This window comes from Sturnus vulgaris, chromosome 5 (genome assembly GCF_052056855.1).
Source record: "Sturnus vulgaris isolate bStuVul1 chromosome 5, bStuVul1.hap1, whole genome shotgun sequence".
NCBI classification, from domain to species: domain Eukaryota; kingdom Metazoa; phylum Chordata; class Aves; order Passeriformes; family Sturnidae; genus Sturnus; species Sturnus vulgaris.
This window is the reverse complement of record NC_142247.1, coordinates 41,802,418-41,819,743: the sequence shown is the minus strand read 5'-3', so window position 1 is coordinate 41,819,743 and position 17,326 is coordinate 41,802,418. Positions and strand designations below refer to the sequence as shown.

At 34.5% G+C, this 17,326-nt stretch overlaps 1 protein-coding gene across 3 annotated transcripts in view; it reads left to right on the top strand.

Annotated features, from left to right (window-relative positions):
- Positions 1–17,326, top strand: part of ADAMTS20 (ADAM metallopeptidase with thrombospondin type 1 motif 20) — a 136,330-nt gene that overhangs the window by 70,941 nt on the left and 48,063 nt on the right. For all 3 annotated transcript variants that reach the window (XM_088165560.1, XM_088165558.1, XM_014871135.2), the window contains 10 exons: positions 2,680–2,763; positions 3,470–3,594; positions 4,416–4,456; positions 4,757–4,862; positions 5,987–6,133; positions 6,776–6,917; positions 7,613–7,717; positions 14,449–14,594; positions 15,990–16,171; positions 16,268–16,404. In XM_088165560.1, the coding sequence (XP_088021686.1) occupies positions 2,680–2,763; positions 3,470–3,594; positions 4,416–4,456; positions 4,757–4,862; positions 5,987–6,133; positions 6,776–6,917; positions 7,613–7,717; positions 14,449–14,594; positions 15,990–16,171; positions 16,268–16,404 (1,215 nt within the window). The remainder of the gene's footprint in view (positions 1–2,679; positions 2,764–3,469; positions 3,595–4,415; positions 4,457–4,756; positions 4,863–5,986; positions 6,134–6,775; positions 6,918–7,612; positions 7,718–14,448; positions 14,595–15,989; positions 16,172–16,267; positions 16,405–17,326) is intronic.

Genomic DNA, 17,326 nt, shown 5'->3' with positions numbered 1-17,326 from the left:
ATGTATTGTTTTTTGTTGATTGTGTCACTACGTCAGATAACTTGCATGCTCATTTCTTGACAGCCAGTGAAATGCATCTGGTTCCTGAGTTTCAGAGCTTTCTGTTCCAAAACCAGACATTAACTAGACTGATTTACAGGTTAATTAAGATGTTTCTTACTAATCTAGTGGCATTCTGTGGTGGAGTAACTGCATCAGGGAAAGGAAGAAGCTCTGCCTGGTCATCTGTAAAGCCTTTGATACAGCCCCCCACTACAGTCTGGCCAGTAATTGGAAAGATATGGATATGATGCATGGACTGTTAGATGGATAAGGAATTTACTGGATGGCCATTCCAAAGAGTTATCATCAATGGCTCAACATCCAAACAGAAACCGGTAATGAGTGGTGTCCCTCAAGGGTCCATACTGGAACCAACACTTTTTAATATCTTCATCAGTGACACTGGCAGTGTCATTGTGTGCACTCTCATCAGGTTTTCAGATGGCACCAAGTGCAGTGATTCAGTTGAGTTGCTTGAGGGAAGGAATGCCATCCAGAGTGACCTTGAGAGGCTTGAGTGGGCTGGGGTGAATCTCATGAAGGTCCACAAGGCCAACTGCAACAACCATGTCCAGTGAAAGAAGTCTGTGTTAATGCTATACATATGTAATCATCTCGTGTAGCTTTATGCTGTAACAAATTCTCAGTTGTAAGTTCCTCTTGTATCAGCTTAAATTGTATTAGAATCAATCCTTGTAACAAGCGTCTTCCAATCCTTGGAATAAGTCAAAGATCCTCACAGATCTCATTTCAGATTCTTCTCTGATATAATTTTGGAATGCTGTATGAACCCATATTCTTTTTTCTTTTTGCTAAAGAGAAATATAACTTGAAAGAGGTGGGCTGGAATTAATCTGCCTTAGCCTCATACATCTGAAAATTAGACATCTTATCTTCTTCCATAGTAAAGGGATGAATAAGTGAAATAGCTGCTCTTCCTGTCTTGTATGAAAATATATGTTTAAATACATATCTCTAGATAGTCATGTCTACAGAACAGTTCATCCCTTCTCCTTCTTAATTAACCATTGATGGAATTTGCTCCCTATTAGTTCCATGAGTTGAGATGGATGTGATAATTGTATTATTGTGAGACAGCAGTTCCTATAGGAATATACTTTGACTATGAGGAGGATAGATACCCAGCAATATCCTTTCTAAGTTTATTGAAGTGAGTCTCAAAGTATAAGAACAAATTATGAGCTGATTGTGATAATTTTGATATTAGAAAAATGGTAGTTTATTCCACTCAAGTTCTGCCTAAATTGTCCTTGAGCATTTCAGATAGTTTTTGTAAAGGCTTCTGAGTTTGTCCATGCCCAGTGGATTCAGCACTTCAACGAGTATTTGAGAGATGTTCCTCATTCTCACCTAAGAATAATTGAATACTTGGCTGGTTAGTAACCAAGAAAGAAGTCCATATGGAAAGAAGCAAACAATAGCTGTACTGCTCTGAAGTGTGTTCTCCACATGACTTCTGAAGCTCTGGCTCCTCCTCTACTCTTATTGAATCCTCTACTTCCAGCTTGTTTGTCAAGAAAGGAATGAAGGACAGTGCTGCATATTGTGTTCTCTCCAGTTTAGAGAAAGGTGGGGCATGAGCCAGGAGCCAGTGCTCTATCAGTTCTAAGTTTTAGCAGTATTACTTGACCTCAGATAAATAGAATTTTTATGCTGCAAGGCTGTGGTTTCACAAGCAATTAGAGCCAGTTCAAGTGGCTCAAAAGACTTCTGAAATAGGTCTGTTCTTCTTCCCCTCTCTGTCTATCAGCACTTGTGTTGGAGCCTGCACCAGAAATGAGAGCATATTGACCAGTATAACGTGATTTAAAAAAATAATTTTTCAACTGGATCAGTTCCTTAATCATTTTTGCAGCCTTAGCACAAGCTTGAAGGGAGGAGAGGCAGTATATCTGTGTTTGGTGACAATTCTTGTTTACATAAGGCTGTCATTTGACTGCTGCTTTAAACCAGAATTCACAAGGATGAGATATCTGAAGCTGTTACTTGGAATGTATAAACTTTTTTACTGCTTTTATGAAAAATAACTTTCAAAGTAGTTCACTTTAGTGTATGGAATTGACTCATGATTTTTACTATCTGTCTGCAAGAGTATGTATAAAAATGCCCATTGGGTATACAAATACAAATTTTATGAATGCGAAAAGATGCCTTTGTATGTGTCATGTGTCTTTTCAATACAGTTTTACAGCTCAGTCCAGCTTCCATTAAAAGCAAGGTAAAAACTTATTTGTTCAAAGTTGTTTTTTAAAACTCTAGTATCTCAGATATTGATTCTGCAAATCATGTATATAAAGCAGCTTATGCTTCACAGTCACAATACATTACTTTTTTCCTTTCTTTGATATTTTATAAATAAACTGTTTAACAAGTGTACTTTTTACATTAGCATTTCAACATAGTGTCTATCTGTTTGGAAATGAATATAGAATTGAAGCTGTTCATGTATTAAAAACTGAGAAAACCTTTTTTTTTTTGTCACTATGTCCTTGGGTAGAAGGGACAGTTGGATGCATGAGATACCTCTTGTGTAGTGGCTTGGTTTCCTTTGGTAATTTGTTTGTTTCATTAAAAGAGATAGTTTACCAAGTGAGTTTAATCTTTTTTTCTCTTTAGGTTGCAGCAATCTATAAAGATTCAACTATTGGAAATCTTATAAATATAGTTATTGTCAAATTAATTGTAATTCACAATGAACAGGTAAGAAAAAGAAATATTTAGAAGATATCATTCTTATATAAGAAACAAAATGCATGAATTTGCAATGTAATTATAAAGTTTAATTTTTTTAGTTTAAATATAAAATATTTTCTTAAACTGTGTAATTTTGTTTTAAGTTAGGAAACAATATGTCAAATGCAAGGTTAACTTCAGGGCCTGTGTTTAATGCCTCTGTTTTCCTGTGTCTCTATTAGCATATCCAGTTTCCTATACTGGCATAAATCAGATAGTATATGAAAGCTTATGGCAGAACTACCTGAAGTGTGGTTATGCTTATGGAAACATGGCAGGAAAATGGCAGTTTTTATAGAGGGTTTCTATGGAAGGCTTTCACCCCTAACAACTGTAATATTTTAAGATTGTAATAAGTACTTCCTTTTTCAATTTCATGGATTTAATATTTATTTATCATAAATGTCACTATATTTTTCTAATATTTAACACATGGTAAGTATTCACATACATTGTTTAGAATAATGGGTTCTTATGACTGATGACTTGTAGCTAAATTCAGATCTCTGACCCTTCAAACAGATTTGCTGAAGGAATTCTTATGTACAGTCCTGCTTTCTTTCCATGTGCAAGTCATTCCTTTGCAGATTAGCAGAACAAATGACAATGCAGTGAGTGCAAGTGCATGGATATTAAAGCCCTTATTTGATGTTTTTGGCCATTTCTTGCTTAGGAAGGACCAGCTATCACTTTTAATGCAGCTACCACTCTTCGTAATTTTTGCTTATGGCAGCAAACACAAAACACTTTGGATGATACTCACCCGTCTCATCATGATACTGCTGTTCTCATCACCAGGTACAGTATCTAAAATAGCCACAGTTACTCAGATAGGTGAGACAAATGCTTCAGTTTTGGTTTTACAATATAATCTTTCAACCATTCCACTGACATTGTTCATAGATAAGTGAATAACACTGTCTTGGCCTTCCAAAACACTGAATATCAATATGTGAGCAATTACTCTGACATTGCTATGTTGATAGATAAGCATCTAATGATCCTTCCATTAAAGATGATAGAAATTAATTAGACCTGAAAGTGTAGCAAGGAAATTCAATCTTTAGCTATAGTACATACATATGATAAGGGAGGAGTATTGTACATAATAGAGTAAACTGAAGGATGCAGTGACAGACAGGTCCTGGCAGCCCTGATGCAATCAGAGCTATCAAAAGCTTAAAATGGAAAGCATGTAAATATTACTATGTTTTCTTCCTGTACACCAATCACCTCACTGAGGGTTCTGATGTTCATTCTTTATAATAGTCTCTTTTTCACTCTTCTTTTTAACTATTTTTTTCCCCAGTGTTCCAAGTTTCAAGTATACTGCAATCTGCATGTTTGTCAGCATCATTTCATGCTTGATGTACCTTCTGCATTGTAGAGAAATAAATTTTTATTCTTTGCTTGCTAGATAAAAAGCAGTACTGTGGGCTTAGTCTGGTGAATTTAAATTACTTCTTTCACTAGAATACAAATTGTTTGAATAGCCTGTAGCATTAAAAATTGAATTGAATCAGATTTGCAGTTGCTGCAACTAGTACAGCAACAGTGAAATACTTTAAAAATATTCTTTTATATGCTGTAATGATTTGAAATAAATATTTTCTTTCAAGGGAAGATATCTGCAGAGCTAGAGAGAAGTGTGATACTCTTGGTGAGTTACTCTTTTCATCAGTATGATTTTATATATGAGAATATCAGTGTGAGGAGAAAAATCTGTTAACAGTAAGTCTGAAAATAGATAGAAAATTCAAGGCACACAGACAAAATTAATGGTTTCACATTGCTTATTGCTGTTCTTGGCATGTACTTTGGTGCCAGGTGGTTGTTCTTTTTGTGTAAATTTGCTGCATACTTGAGGCACAACTTTCGACTTGAGTGCCATAGCACTCATTGTAATACATGAAGGAAAATTCATTCTCTTAAGCTTTTATATAAGGATTCGATTTTGCAGGTTTAGCAGAGCTAGGTACAATGTGCGACCCACTGCGCAGTTGTTCTGTAAGTGAAGAAAATGGATTGAGTGCTGCTTTTACTATAGCACATGAGCTTGGACATGTGTAAGTACCTATTTCCTGGCAGGTAATGTTTTTGTTTTTTTTTTAATTTCCTTTTAAATATGACCAATTTTCAGCAGTGGGCTTTGCATTTCTAATAGGATGCAGTCTGATATGTCCTTTTAGAAGAGTCATTATTTTTGTCCCTTGCAGTAAGCTAGGTAAAGAAATTCTGAATTTTATTACTTGGTTGTTATCCTGAATTTTAGAAAAAACTGTCCAAAGAGATGAATTCTGTCCTTTTGTCATATGAACTGATTGGGACACTGGGACATACCCTAGGTAGTGCAACACAGTCCTCTTAAGTCTAAGTGTGTTCTAGCCCTGTTAGGAATTTACCTTTAAGAAAAGACAATTGCTAATATAACACAGAAATATTCTTCCTTGTGTTTGATCCTTTCAGAATACAGTAGAGTAACACAGAGAAATACTTTACACTGAAAAATAAGAGGAGATGACAGCATTTTATTTTATGAAGCATACCTCATCAGTGATGGCAGAAAGGTGCTATACTCTAGCTCCATGAGCATGCCACAGTGTAGGTAACGTTCTGTAGGTTACAGAGCTCAGTAGCTAGCTTGTTCATTTTCATGTGCCTGAAAGTCCACTTAGACACATGCTATTTGTCTTGGTACTTGAACTGAGGCAGTAAAATAAGATGGTGTGTTAGTTGCATTAAGTATGATATTGATGTGCTCTGCAGTTTTTGTTACTGTATAGTAAGAGTTATGATGTGAGTATTGGGGTTGCATGTTGTGGACAGACCAGCCATGGCCAGACTATTCAGTTGAGGAGATGGGTTGTTCCTTTAAAGTGGCACACTCCTAAAACATTGGAATTCTTCTGGTAAGCTATAAAATTACATTAATTGTAAAACTGGTCCTGTACCCACCACTATATAACTAGGAGTATTTGGATAAGGGGATAATTATGTAAGGCATTTTAAAGATATCTATTGCCAAAAGGTCAGATAGATGTATTGAGTCCCATTAAACTTTAAGGCATTTTCAAAGTCAAAACTCAAGCATTTTCTGCATTTACAGCAAAATTTATTGTATTTACAGCAAAGAGAGTTTCAGTTAATTATTGCTGAATTTGTTTTGGAGTTTATCTGTTTTGCTTTTTAGGTTTAATGTGCCTCATGATGACAGTTTCAAATGTAAAGAAGCTGGAATTAAACATCAATATCATGTGATGGCTCCAACTTTAAATTATCATACAAGTCCATGGACCTGGTCAAAATGCAGTCAAAAATATATCACTGAATTTCTTGAGTGAGTGTCAATATAATGCTATGGTTTGGAGTGGGGGTTTTTTGGTTTGTTTTTTTTTTCCCTTACCAATTGAATTTATTTCTGAGAAGTATTTTAAAGGTATTGCTTAAATATAGTTTTTGTATTGTTCTTTGGTTTAACCACTGGCTTGCAGGGCCTCAGTCCTCCAGATAAATACACGTGTTTAACTTTTTTGGTGAATTATGACTTCATTAAAGTTGCACTGAACATGCAAAGCTTAGAAGTTTTTTTGTTTTTTTTAATATAGTGGTATTGTTTATTGATACCTTTAGGATTATTTTAGTAGGTTAGAATGGACACCCTTTATTTTCTGAAGTTTTTATGTTAAAATAAGAGATGGGTATAATTTAGGTAGTACCAGTTTTTTTCCTTTTTTAAAAAAGTGAGAAAACCCCCCACTTAATTTTGTTTGATGGATCTAAATGCAAAATACAAAGAAGGAAAATCAAGTGACCTGGTGCATTTCATTATTCATTAATTCAGTAAAGTCATTACATAGGCAAGTAGGCATGCAAACCCGTAACTCCACTGAGATATGCATGTGTAAGTATTCTGTGAGTAGTGAGAAGGTTCCCAATGAATTGAGTGTTTTATTCACATTTTGTTCCCGTTTTACAACAGTACTGGTTATGGTGAATGCCTCCTAGACAAACCTAGTGGAGGAACATATGATCTTTCCTCTCAGCTACCTGGGTCAGTATATGATGTCAACAAGCAGTGTGAGCTTACGTTTGGTATGGGGTCACAAGTATGCCCTTACCTGGTGAGTGTAAACCAGACAAAGTCATGCTTAATCTATAATAAAATATCTATAATAATAAACTGGTTTGGGAGTAATTTTATCCTGAAATAAGTAAAATGCCATGTTATATTGTTTTGAAGTGGAAAAGTTCAGTAAACAGCACTGCAATTTCACATGTGAGATGTCTATAGCAATAAAAAGTAGGTTGCATTCATTTTGATTTCCTTATCTGTGAATGTGATTATTCCTTTAAAGTATCTAAAGCTGCATAAACTAAGGTTTTCTGCAACAACTTAAAGGGATTTATTTCAGCACTTCCTACAAATTTAGCAAGTTGTAAATGAGGCTTTCTGCTTAATTTTCTAGTCAGTACATTTAATTCCTGTTAAATTCACTTAGAGCCTTTTTCTGGGGGATTATATGGAAATTGTGGTGTGTAATAGTAACTGTAACCTCTTACATATTTTAAAATAAAATTTTCTACTGAAGTAGAAAATGAAGTAATCTATTAATCTAATGGGATCAATTTCAGATATTCCACATTCCTGCTTGGCCTTAAGAAAAATCTATTTTGGTTTTGTGGGCTTCGATCTGTGAAAAATGGTAGTACAATAGCAAACAATAAGCCTGCACAGTGTGAGAAAATAAAAATAATTGCAACTAATGTCTAAAATGGTATTGCAGGTGCAACAAAAGAAATCTGTTTTTCTTTTTAGAAACAATGCAAGCGCTTATGGTGCACTAGCACAGAAGGTGTTCACAAGGGTTGTCGTACTCAGCACATGCCTTTGGCTGATGGAACAGTTTGTGGTGTAGGAATGGTAAGCCTTGTTTTGTTTCTCAGTACTTGCAATTTTGGATGTAGGTAAGAAAGATCAGTGCTCACTGTGTGACAATATGCCTATAGAATACTGATTGTATGAAAATTGTCTACCTGACTTTACCTGCAGTTTCTCTTAGTTCTATAATCTTGTGACATAAAAATCCACAGTTTGTCTGTTCAGAGTAATTATTAAAGTTTACAGATGCCACACTGGTTAAAAGTAGGTGAAAGAAGTCAGGGGAAAGTTGACATCTTTCCTTCTGTTTGAACTGGCCAGCTTATGCCTAGTAAGTTGTTTCTTTTCCTGATCAGTAGTGTCCAAAGTAGAATTATCAGAAATATGACATCCCTTAAGTGTGTTTCCCCCAGTTTGTCTTGTTGAGGCTGTTTATTGAACCAGAACAAATTAAGTATGAGTCACATAGGTACAGGTGTATGCTTTTTTGGAAAGAGGGAGTCTTTGCCTTAGCATCTGTCTCAGTAGGTATTTGTATCTGCGTCGTATCAGGTGCCTTACGCATACATACCTGTGTTCATTTTCTGTCTTGCCTATTGTAACATAATTCAGGATACTTGGGTCTGTTCAGTGCTAAACACAGGAGCTCTCTTCTCGTTTATACCCCAATGTATAAGACTGCCCGGCTGCTTGAAGTATGGATTGAATGCTTTGACAGATTAGAAAAAAGAAGTGGAAACTGTTTTCTGCTCATTGGTTTATTTGGTAAAGAGGTTTTGGATGATAAAGGTGCCACTCACTGCTTCCTCATTTGCAAGTCTTTGAATGCAGATCCTGATCCGTAAACTTGGACAATATAGCCTTTCTTGGGCTGTCCATAAGGGTCATGAATATCAAATTAGTAGATATAATCAAGGCACTTACAGAACCCAGATAGAAACAGATAATGGTGGAGCCTGGTTGTATCCGGTTTCCAGTGAAGATTTCAGGCTTTTACTTTTGGATTTGTATGTAGTTTGGGAAGTGAACAGAAATTAGGTGCTTAAGTTCTTTACTGGTCTAGTATTTGGCTTCTTCATATCTCACTTCACCACCAGCAAACAGAAGTGTTTTCATACTTGTCAGGGTATTGTGAGAATGAATATTTCTGAGATTTTTTAGATGATCATGTATGACAGTGATTATCTTAAATGTGGGTTGTTTATTATGTTCAGCTGCTTTTATTTAGTAGTGTGCTTTGGCAGCTTCAGGGCGTGTGGTAGCAATGATAATTTTTTTAAAAAATAATTTTAGATGCTCAAAAATTATTAGAAATTTTAATTTCATTTTCTGTGTATAATAGGCTGCTACATTTCACTGAATTATTTCTAAGTTTCCCCCAATAACTTTTAATCTTAAAAGATTCTATGTTCGGTAAAACAATATTAGCGAGGAATTTGAAAATAGTGTCTTAATGGATAACAAATGTAATGGGTAAACTGTCTCAAATGGCTTTTTTCTGTCTTGCAAGATTAGAAAAAGTTACTTGAAGGCTGTAGGGGAAGCTTTGCTTGATTATAGCCTATGCATGCTCTTGGTGTTACAATGTTTAACCCATTTTTCAGTCAGTCACTCATCAGAAAGGAAGTTCATCTTTTATGTAAACTTCATTTGTAATCTTCAGTTAAATTGACTCTAATTTGCCAACATCAGAGGATTTCTTTTATATAAGAATACAAAACCCTACTTTATGTAATTAGTGCAGTGGAACCATTTTTCTCTAGGAAGTAAAGAGCTAATTACAGTCATTACCTCTGAAAGATGTAAGAAAGAACAGCAATTAATTAATCTGACAAATTGTCTTCTGTTCCTGACTAAGGGGCAGCTCTTCTCAAGCTCAGACAGTAGGTTGCTGCTAATATTAATGGGCATAAGACATTGTAACTACTAATTGTAATTAATATTTTCCTGCAAGCTAAATTGATTTATATTTGGCGTTTGTGACATTATTGCTGTCGCAAATATCCATTATTAGGATGGATAGATAAAAGATCCATTTAAGGCATTTTTTTATTTTAGTATCAACTTTTTAAGCTCAGTTTTCAAATGTCATGTGTCGTATTAATGGATCTTGGTCTATGGACTGCTCTAACAGTTGGATTTAGTGAAGCATATCTGAATCAAAAAACAACTACCTCCAAAGAAGAAAAGTTGTTGAAACCACCTATCATCCAGAAGAGGCACTCTCAGAAGAAGTCTTTATTGCTATGAAAATAACAGCAAAAACACCCAATAAAGTGTTTAAAATGCCCAATAAAGTGTCAGTGGTTTACTATTATTTTTTTGGGGCACCCTGATCCTTCCTGGATTCCTGTGGAATACAGAAATATGCCCATATTCTCTTGATTCCTTGAGCATTGGAGTGGAGAGGAAGGAGGTAACTATATGATTCTGACCCAGACTTTTCCATGTCCTGGAGATATCCTAGTGTTCTACATAATGGCAGTTTAAACATTGAAAAAAAGTAACTGTCACTGAAGTTTGGAAAAATGTCTTTAACAGCAAGAAGAAATTCACATGATGCAAGTAACAGTTGGATTGGAAAGCATGTGCCTTTTTGGTTTTTAGAGGCATGTTAATCAATTCTATTCACTGTAGATATGTAATGTATATTGAGCTAGCATCTAAAAATATTTAGAATAACTATTGAGTAAATGAAAATTTCATCCTAGTCCTTTTGGCATAAAAGACAGGGATACAGGGACAACTGAGAATGGACATGCAGAGCAACAAATAATTGCTTTGAACAGTAGAAGAAATACCCATCTAATTCTGAAGTAATTTTGCTGTTCTTCACTAGTAGGTTGTGCCCATTTATTGATTGCTATTAAGAATTGTTGCATAGCTTGGCTACATTGTGAGTGTAATGCATGAAGATATTGAATCTGAAAGAATAAATCATTTTGTGTGTATATATATGTAAAATAAGTATAAAAATATCAGATGGATTTTATCAGACTTGGGGATAGGGGAATATGTTCACCATATGGAAAGCAGCAGCAGATCTTTTGAACTGTAAGAACAGAGTAAAGTATGGGGTCAAACCATAAATTTTTTCTGTAAACTGGGATTTCTGTGAAGTATTTTTCTATAAGCTATAATTTCAGAAAAATTAAAAGTTTCAAGGGAGAAATAAAATATGCAGATTTTTTGCAAGAAAATATTGAAAACATTGAAAAAATTCAAATAGTGTGGGCTTTGTAGATAATGTCATTTGAGTAATAAATGTAGACTCATCTGAGAATCCATGCCACAGAGATAAAGACCTGAGATGATTTGGTGACAGCTTCAGTTAGATGTCTTTCCAAGCTCCATTTCTTCTGCCGTGTGTGCTTGTTTTATTAACTGCTCTGGTGTAGCTCTTTTTATGTGCCTTAGGGTCCCACTTCTTATCTTGGTGGGATGTGTGGGAAGTACTTGATTTCAGAGGAGCTCTAGTCCTGTTCTGCATCCATCTACCACTCTCCTTAATTCAGTCAAAGTTGACCATAGCCTGTCAAGTAATGCTTTAATAATTTCTTTCAAGGTTGCTTTCCTGGAAATCTAACAAGTTCAGTAAGAAATAAATTGGAAGCTCTCAAAATCTATTTATCAAGTCATAGATTAATCCACAGGAAAGACTCAAAGTGATTATTATAAGGAGATTATTAATGAAAACAAATTTGGGTACCCATACGTTTATTGATTCCAAATTTGAAGCATTTCTAGGTTTCTTGACAGAAAACCAACTGTTGATCTTGACTAGAGCCACCTTGCCACTTGCTGTAATCTGTATGTTTGGAATTATTTGTGATACACACTTTTCATGATGCCTATGCTATATTTGTCATTAAAAATGCAGAAAAATTGTTAGCAATTATATTGAAGTTTATGAAAGCTCTATATATGATATTATTCTCAGTGAAGCAATGATTCAAGCCAACACAGAGGAACATCTGGAACATGTCTGGTGCTGGAGTTTTCTACTGTGACTTCATCATGTTGCTTCTGTAGGAATGCAGCAGAATAATAGCTGAGACAAGTTTGTTGAATAAGCTATTAAAATCCCAGATGTGAGCATATGCTTTGCCTTTTTATTGATCAAAATTATACTTCTGTGGGTATAAAGTTTTGTTTTACAACTCCTTTCTTGAAATCTCCCTTGAAGTTACTGTAAATGTTTTTCTGGATGGAAGAAGAACCTAAATGCTAGGTCACTGTCTATATTAGAATGCAGTATTCATTTTGTGAAGGAGGATTTAGAGTCTTCAGCCTATGGTGTAAAAAATTATTTCCTGAGATGCAAAGGACAGTTCATAAAAAGGCAAGTTCTTCACGTTCCTCCTTTACATTATGAATGGACTATGTAGAAAGTCTGCCTTTGATTGCTAGGGATTTGATGTTAGGCACTAAAAGGCTTGGATGTAAAGGTACCTGAAGGCTATCTTGAAAAAAAAAAACCAAACAAACAGTAAGCACTCAGTGAGAATTCATATGCAGTGAAATAGTGATGGCTTTTTGTTTTTAAGTTAATGCATTAGTTTTAGCATTAAGTGATGATCTGGCCAACTCACTGGATCGTTTGCACAGTTGTTTGCCAAGGTCTAGCTTTTGTTCTGTGTTTGCTTTGGGTCTGAAAATCACCAGGAATGATGAAACTCAGGGGCAGGAATTCAGAGCTAAAAAGATACGGCCTATATGCAAGAGTTGGTGTGACAAGAAATTATGCAGGCAGGCAATTTTATCATCAAGTTGGATTAGGAATTCAGGCAGAAACCTGAAAAGAGAACCTGATTCTGTGATAAATTCCTATTTTGAGAACGAAAGGGTTGATAGCTTGTGAACCTAAGTATCAAAATAATTAAAGCATATACTAATTAGGAAAAAATTGTATCTAGGAGTTGTTTTAGCAGTGATAAAAACACTGAACAAGATTTGAGTTTTGTGCCAGTCAGCTATATTCAGAAAGACTGCATACAATTTTTGTGTGTTCAGCAAAGGTTGTTTATTGATAGTTTCTATAATAAATTTGTAATAAGTTAAGAAGTTCTATGTAATTAATTGTAAAAAAAAAAAGGAGGTTTAGTACTTGTTTTATCATTTAATCTTTTATGTATCAGAGGTTTTTAAATTGTTTTATGTGCCAGAGACTTTATTTATCAAAATCCTTCTAGAGTTTAAGGTAATTTGAGGCTGTTTTGTCTTGCAAAGAGGCAAAGCCTAGGCTTCAGAAATAACAAGCAGTTGAGTTGATACAACCTGCTGTAGTGACTGATCCATAACTATATTTCCTGCAGGGAAAGATGGAATGAGCCACTCCCTGTCAATACAACTAGTAGAATCCCTCCTGACAACAAACCTAATTAATGGACAGTCTAATCCTGAGTCTGCAAACAGGCATAAAAAATAAAGAATTATCTCTATTATGTATGAGCACTGACCCCACGTATTCAGTCCTGACCAGTGTCTTGTCTCCAGATGAGGGCAGTCTTTGATGCCTCAGAAGGTGTTTGAAGTCAAGAACAAAGTTGACACGTTTTTCCACATAGAAGTCAGCAGCGCTGAAATTATAGTATCTCCTAAATATTCTATTTTAATACTCCACCGTGTTGTGATCAAATATACTACTTGGGATTTTCTAAAGGATGCAAGTGAATTAGAATTCCAACTGCTCTAAGTCACCAGTAGGATTAGTCCTGGTAATTCTTGTGGGTTCTTTGGAAAAAGTCACCCATGTACCAATCATAAGATTCTCACTTAGACTTTTTAGCCATGTACTTCTTTAACTGCTGAAGTGGACACATATTTGCAGTCAGGAACAGGGATAATAAATACTTAGAAGCAAGAGATTGATGTTTCTGGGGGAAAAAGGTAATTACTTTCTATAAATAATAAAAGTTTACAGTTACAGTGTGGTGAAGTCTCATAAGTGACATCACCACAACAAAATAGTCTTGCAGTCTTTGTCTTCTCAATAATGTCAGTCCCAGCAGATGAAATGAAAATTCGTCCTTGATGTAATTTTTTAGTGGAAATATGTAGTTCTTCACCAAGATTTAAAGTAAGAGAATAGGCATTGCAATGTAGTATCTTGCTCTAAGAATTATTATTTCTTTACTATTAGTTTTTTAAATTTAACTATTAATTCAATTTTAATGGTAATAGTGTTGTTAGATTAGTAGTAAATTAAAAAAAATTAACATGTAAATAAAAATATTTTACATATTTTGTTATATGTGTGAAAGTCTGAGTTCAAGAATGAATCTGTAGCATCATCTTGCTTTATATAATCAAGGTGTTAAATGCTTTTCTGCTTTTTCCAAACAATCCCATTGGTTAGCTTTCGAGATGTTCAAAACACCCTGATTTTCTTGGTGGTTTCTTTTAACTTTCACTTTTTGTAACAGCACGAATTCAAAATTAAACTGAAAAATCTTGTACAAAAAAGACGGTTGTAAATCTGTTTTTGAACTTTATGATGAAAATGTATCAGGAATTCAAGATCTTTTAGAAATATTTGGATAAAGTGAGAAGACAGAAAAATATTCAATATCCAGTAGATTTCCTAGCAATCAAAGAACTCTAGATAGCATTTTTAAAAACATGACTACTGGGTACAGGAAATTAAACATTTTAGAAAATATCCAAATCCAGATAAGAGTAGTGATCGCTTAAATTTTGTTCTTTTTGTGCCTAAAATACACAGTAATCTTTTGCTTGAATTATTAATTTTATTTTGTTTGCCAACTGTGCAGCACTGCCGCCATGGAATTTGTGTGAGCAGGGAAATGGAGCTGCGTCCTATAGATGGAGAATGGGGACCATGGGGACCGTATAGCTCGTGTTCAAGAACTTGTGGAGGTGGAATCAAGAGCACCACCAGGCTGTGTAATCGACCAGAGTATGTTTTTTTTTACTGTGTTTTACATTTTTTATTATGTGTCAATGTGTTTTACATTTACATAGTGAAGATATTAAAAATTTTTGGATTGGCTCAAAATGAAGTAGAGGTATTGTGGGCTGTGCACACAATTTGTGTGAAACACACAAATAAAAAATGCTTGTTTCAGTCATGTTTGGAAAGAGATAAATTTACAGACTCCAATATGCAGAGGATTTTTAGATTACTCATATCTTTCAGCAATAATATCCATTCTTGTAGATGTTTCTAAAAACTTAGTTTGACAGAGTCTTTTTTTCTAGATTTAGTCTAACTGTTGAAGTTTCTTTTAAACATTAGATGCTTTCTTTGCAGTAAGAACTGCAAAAATAGATATGTGTATTCCCTACTAATCTCTTTAGTGAAACACTTTATTTGCTTTGATTTAAGACTTTTCCACAGTATTGCCACCAATAACAAGCCACAAGGAGCCCTGGTTATAATAGAGACATTTAAAACTTACCTTTATAACTAGAAAATTACATTGACTGAATAACTCCATGTGGACTTATTTTTCTGTAATAAAAGTTAAGGACAGCCTTATCCTTAACTTGTCAAGAAGCAGAACCACAGCTGGTGCCTGAGTAGTTTCAGGGTGTTTCTATGAAGTCATGTCAGCTTGATATTATCATTAGGATAAATGAACTTCAATAAAATGGCCCAGGTTATTTCATTTTCTCTGATGAGTAAGAGGCAGTAGACTAGATTGCCATTAGATAATGCCTCATTTAGTCTGTAGTGGTTGATAGTATCAATATGCTGTTGATTTATTCTTTTTTTCTTCCTCAGGAGCATACTAATACTGAATTACATTGTGTCAGGGTTTATAACTGTTAAAATGTATTTTAGACTTTACAGTAAATGGTGTATATTCCACAATTTTCCCTTTTTATTCTTTTGATCCCCAAAGTGAAGCCAATATTAAGACTACAGAAAAGACTGTGCCAGCTCCTAAGGGTCTTCTTTCTTTGTCACTGTAAAATAAGAATTGCAAATTACTGAGGGAGGTGCTGCTTGTGTAAAAATTTGACTGCAATCTCAGCTAAATTGATAAAAGCATTAAAACTATTAATGCTTTTACCCAGGCAAAATAGTTACAGCTGTGAGAGAAGTAAAAATAGTATTGCATCAATAAACATCCGTAGCGAGATTACCCCTCAGCAACAGTATTTTACAAGGATTGAGTTTATTTTGGGTATAATTGAATCCACTGTAGAAGCTCAATGTGTGTGTAAGTCAGTTACACAGCTGACAGAATGCTGTGGGAGATTTTCCTCTTTAGATCAGAGGCTGAGGCCACTTTTTGTGGAAAACAGCAGTTTTAGAAAATGAGTTTTACATTTACCTTTATTTTAGGCCAAGAAATGGAGGAAAATACTGTGTTGGTCGCAGGATGAAATTTCGGTCCTGTAATACTGATTCATGTCCAAAAGGCAAAAAAGATTTTCGGGAGCAACAGTGTTCTGAATTTGATGGCAAACACTTTAATATCAATGGTCTTACCTCTGCTGTTCGCTGGCTTCCAAAATACAGTGGTAGTAAGTAACTACACATCTTTTCAATTAACACAATGAAAATGTTGCTTTAAATAAAGTTTTAAAACAGACAAGAAATCTCTTGGATTTTCTTTCCAGTTTCTATGAAAGATCGCTGTAAACTTTTTTGCCGAGTTTCTGGAACAACTTCCTACTATCAGCTGAAGGACAGAGTTGCTGATGGTACTCCCTGTGGAGCAGAAACCAATGACCTTTGTGTTCAAGGCTTATGCAGGGTATTTAAATCTAAACTTACTAATTATTAAAATCAATTTTAACAGGTGGTAAAGTAGATATTAAATATTAATACAATTAAACATTACTGAAAATAGGATGTTCTGAGTTCACTTAAGCTGATTTTATTATCTATCAAATTAAAGATCTGAAAATGGAAGTAATTAAGTTAAGAATATATAGTTGAATCTGAAGACTCACAGTCTTGCCTCATTAAGCCTCATATGTGAAAGAGTTAATATTTTTCAAGTGAGCAGCGAGAAACTGATCCAAAATTAGCATAAAGGGAGGAAAGAAGCATGCTGTGTGATTATTAGCATTGTATTTCTGCTACCAAAGAACTAAATAGTAGAAAATCCAAGGGTAGTTAGATTATGTAATTATTACTTTACTGTAATATCAGGAGGAACTGACCCTTAAATTATTTCAGCACTCTTTGCTTAATAGCAGCTAGGGCATTGCCACAAGATTTTGTTAGAAGCAAGGTGCTATATTTTAACCATTCAAAACTTTTTTGTTGGGCCTTGTTGAGGTTTTGCTGATTGCAGTGAAGCTGAGCAAATTCAGAATGAAGAGAAAATATAGATTATTTTTATATGGTTAAATAAAGAGGAAATGCAAGAGAATTGTCCTGTTTATCATAGTTCAAAAACCCCTGGAAGCTTAAGTAAAGATACATAAACAAAAACTGTGCTTACATTAGTTTAACCAGGACAGTCTATGTGTACTCCTTTGCTTCCTTTCAATAATGGCAAACTTTAAATGAATTGATGACCATATATATGTATATATTGCTTTTAGACTTCCAAGAATTTTAATGTAAATATAAATTAAAATGTATAAATTATGTTTTTAATACAAAATCTTTATGTACTGTTTTGTATTCTTATGCAGTTCTTGATATATGGAGTGAATTGGGAGTGC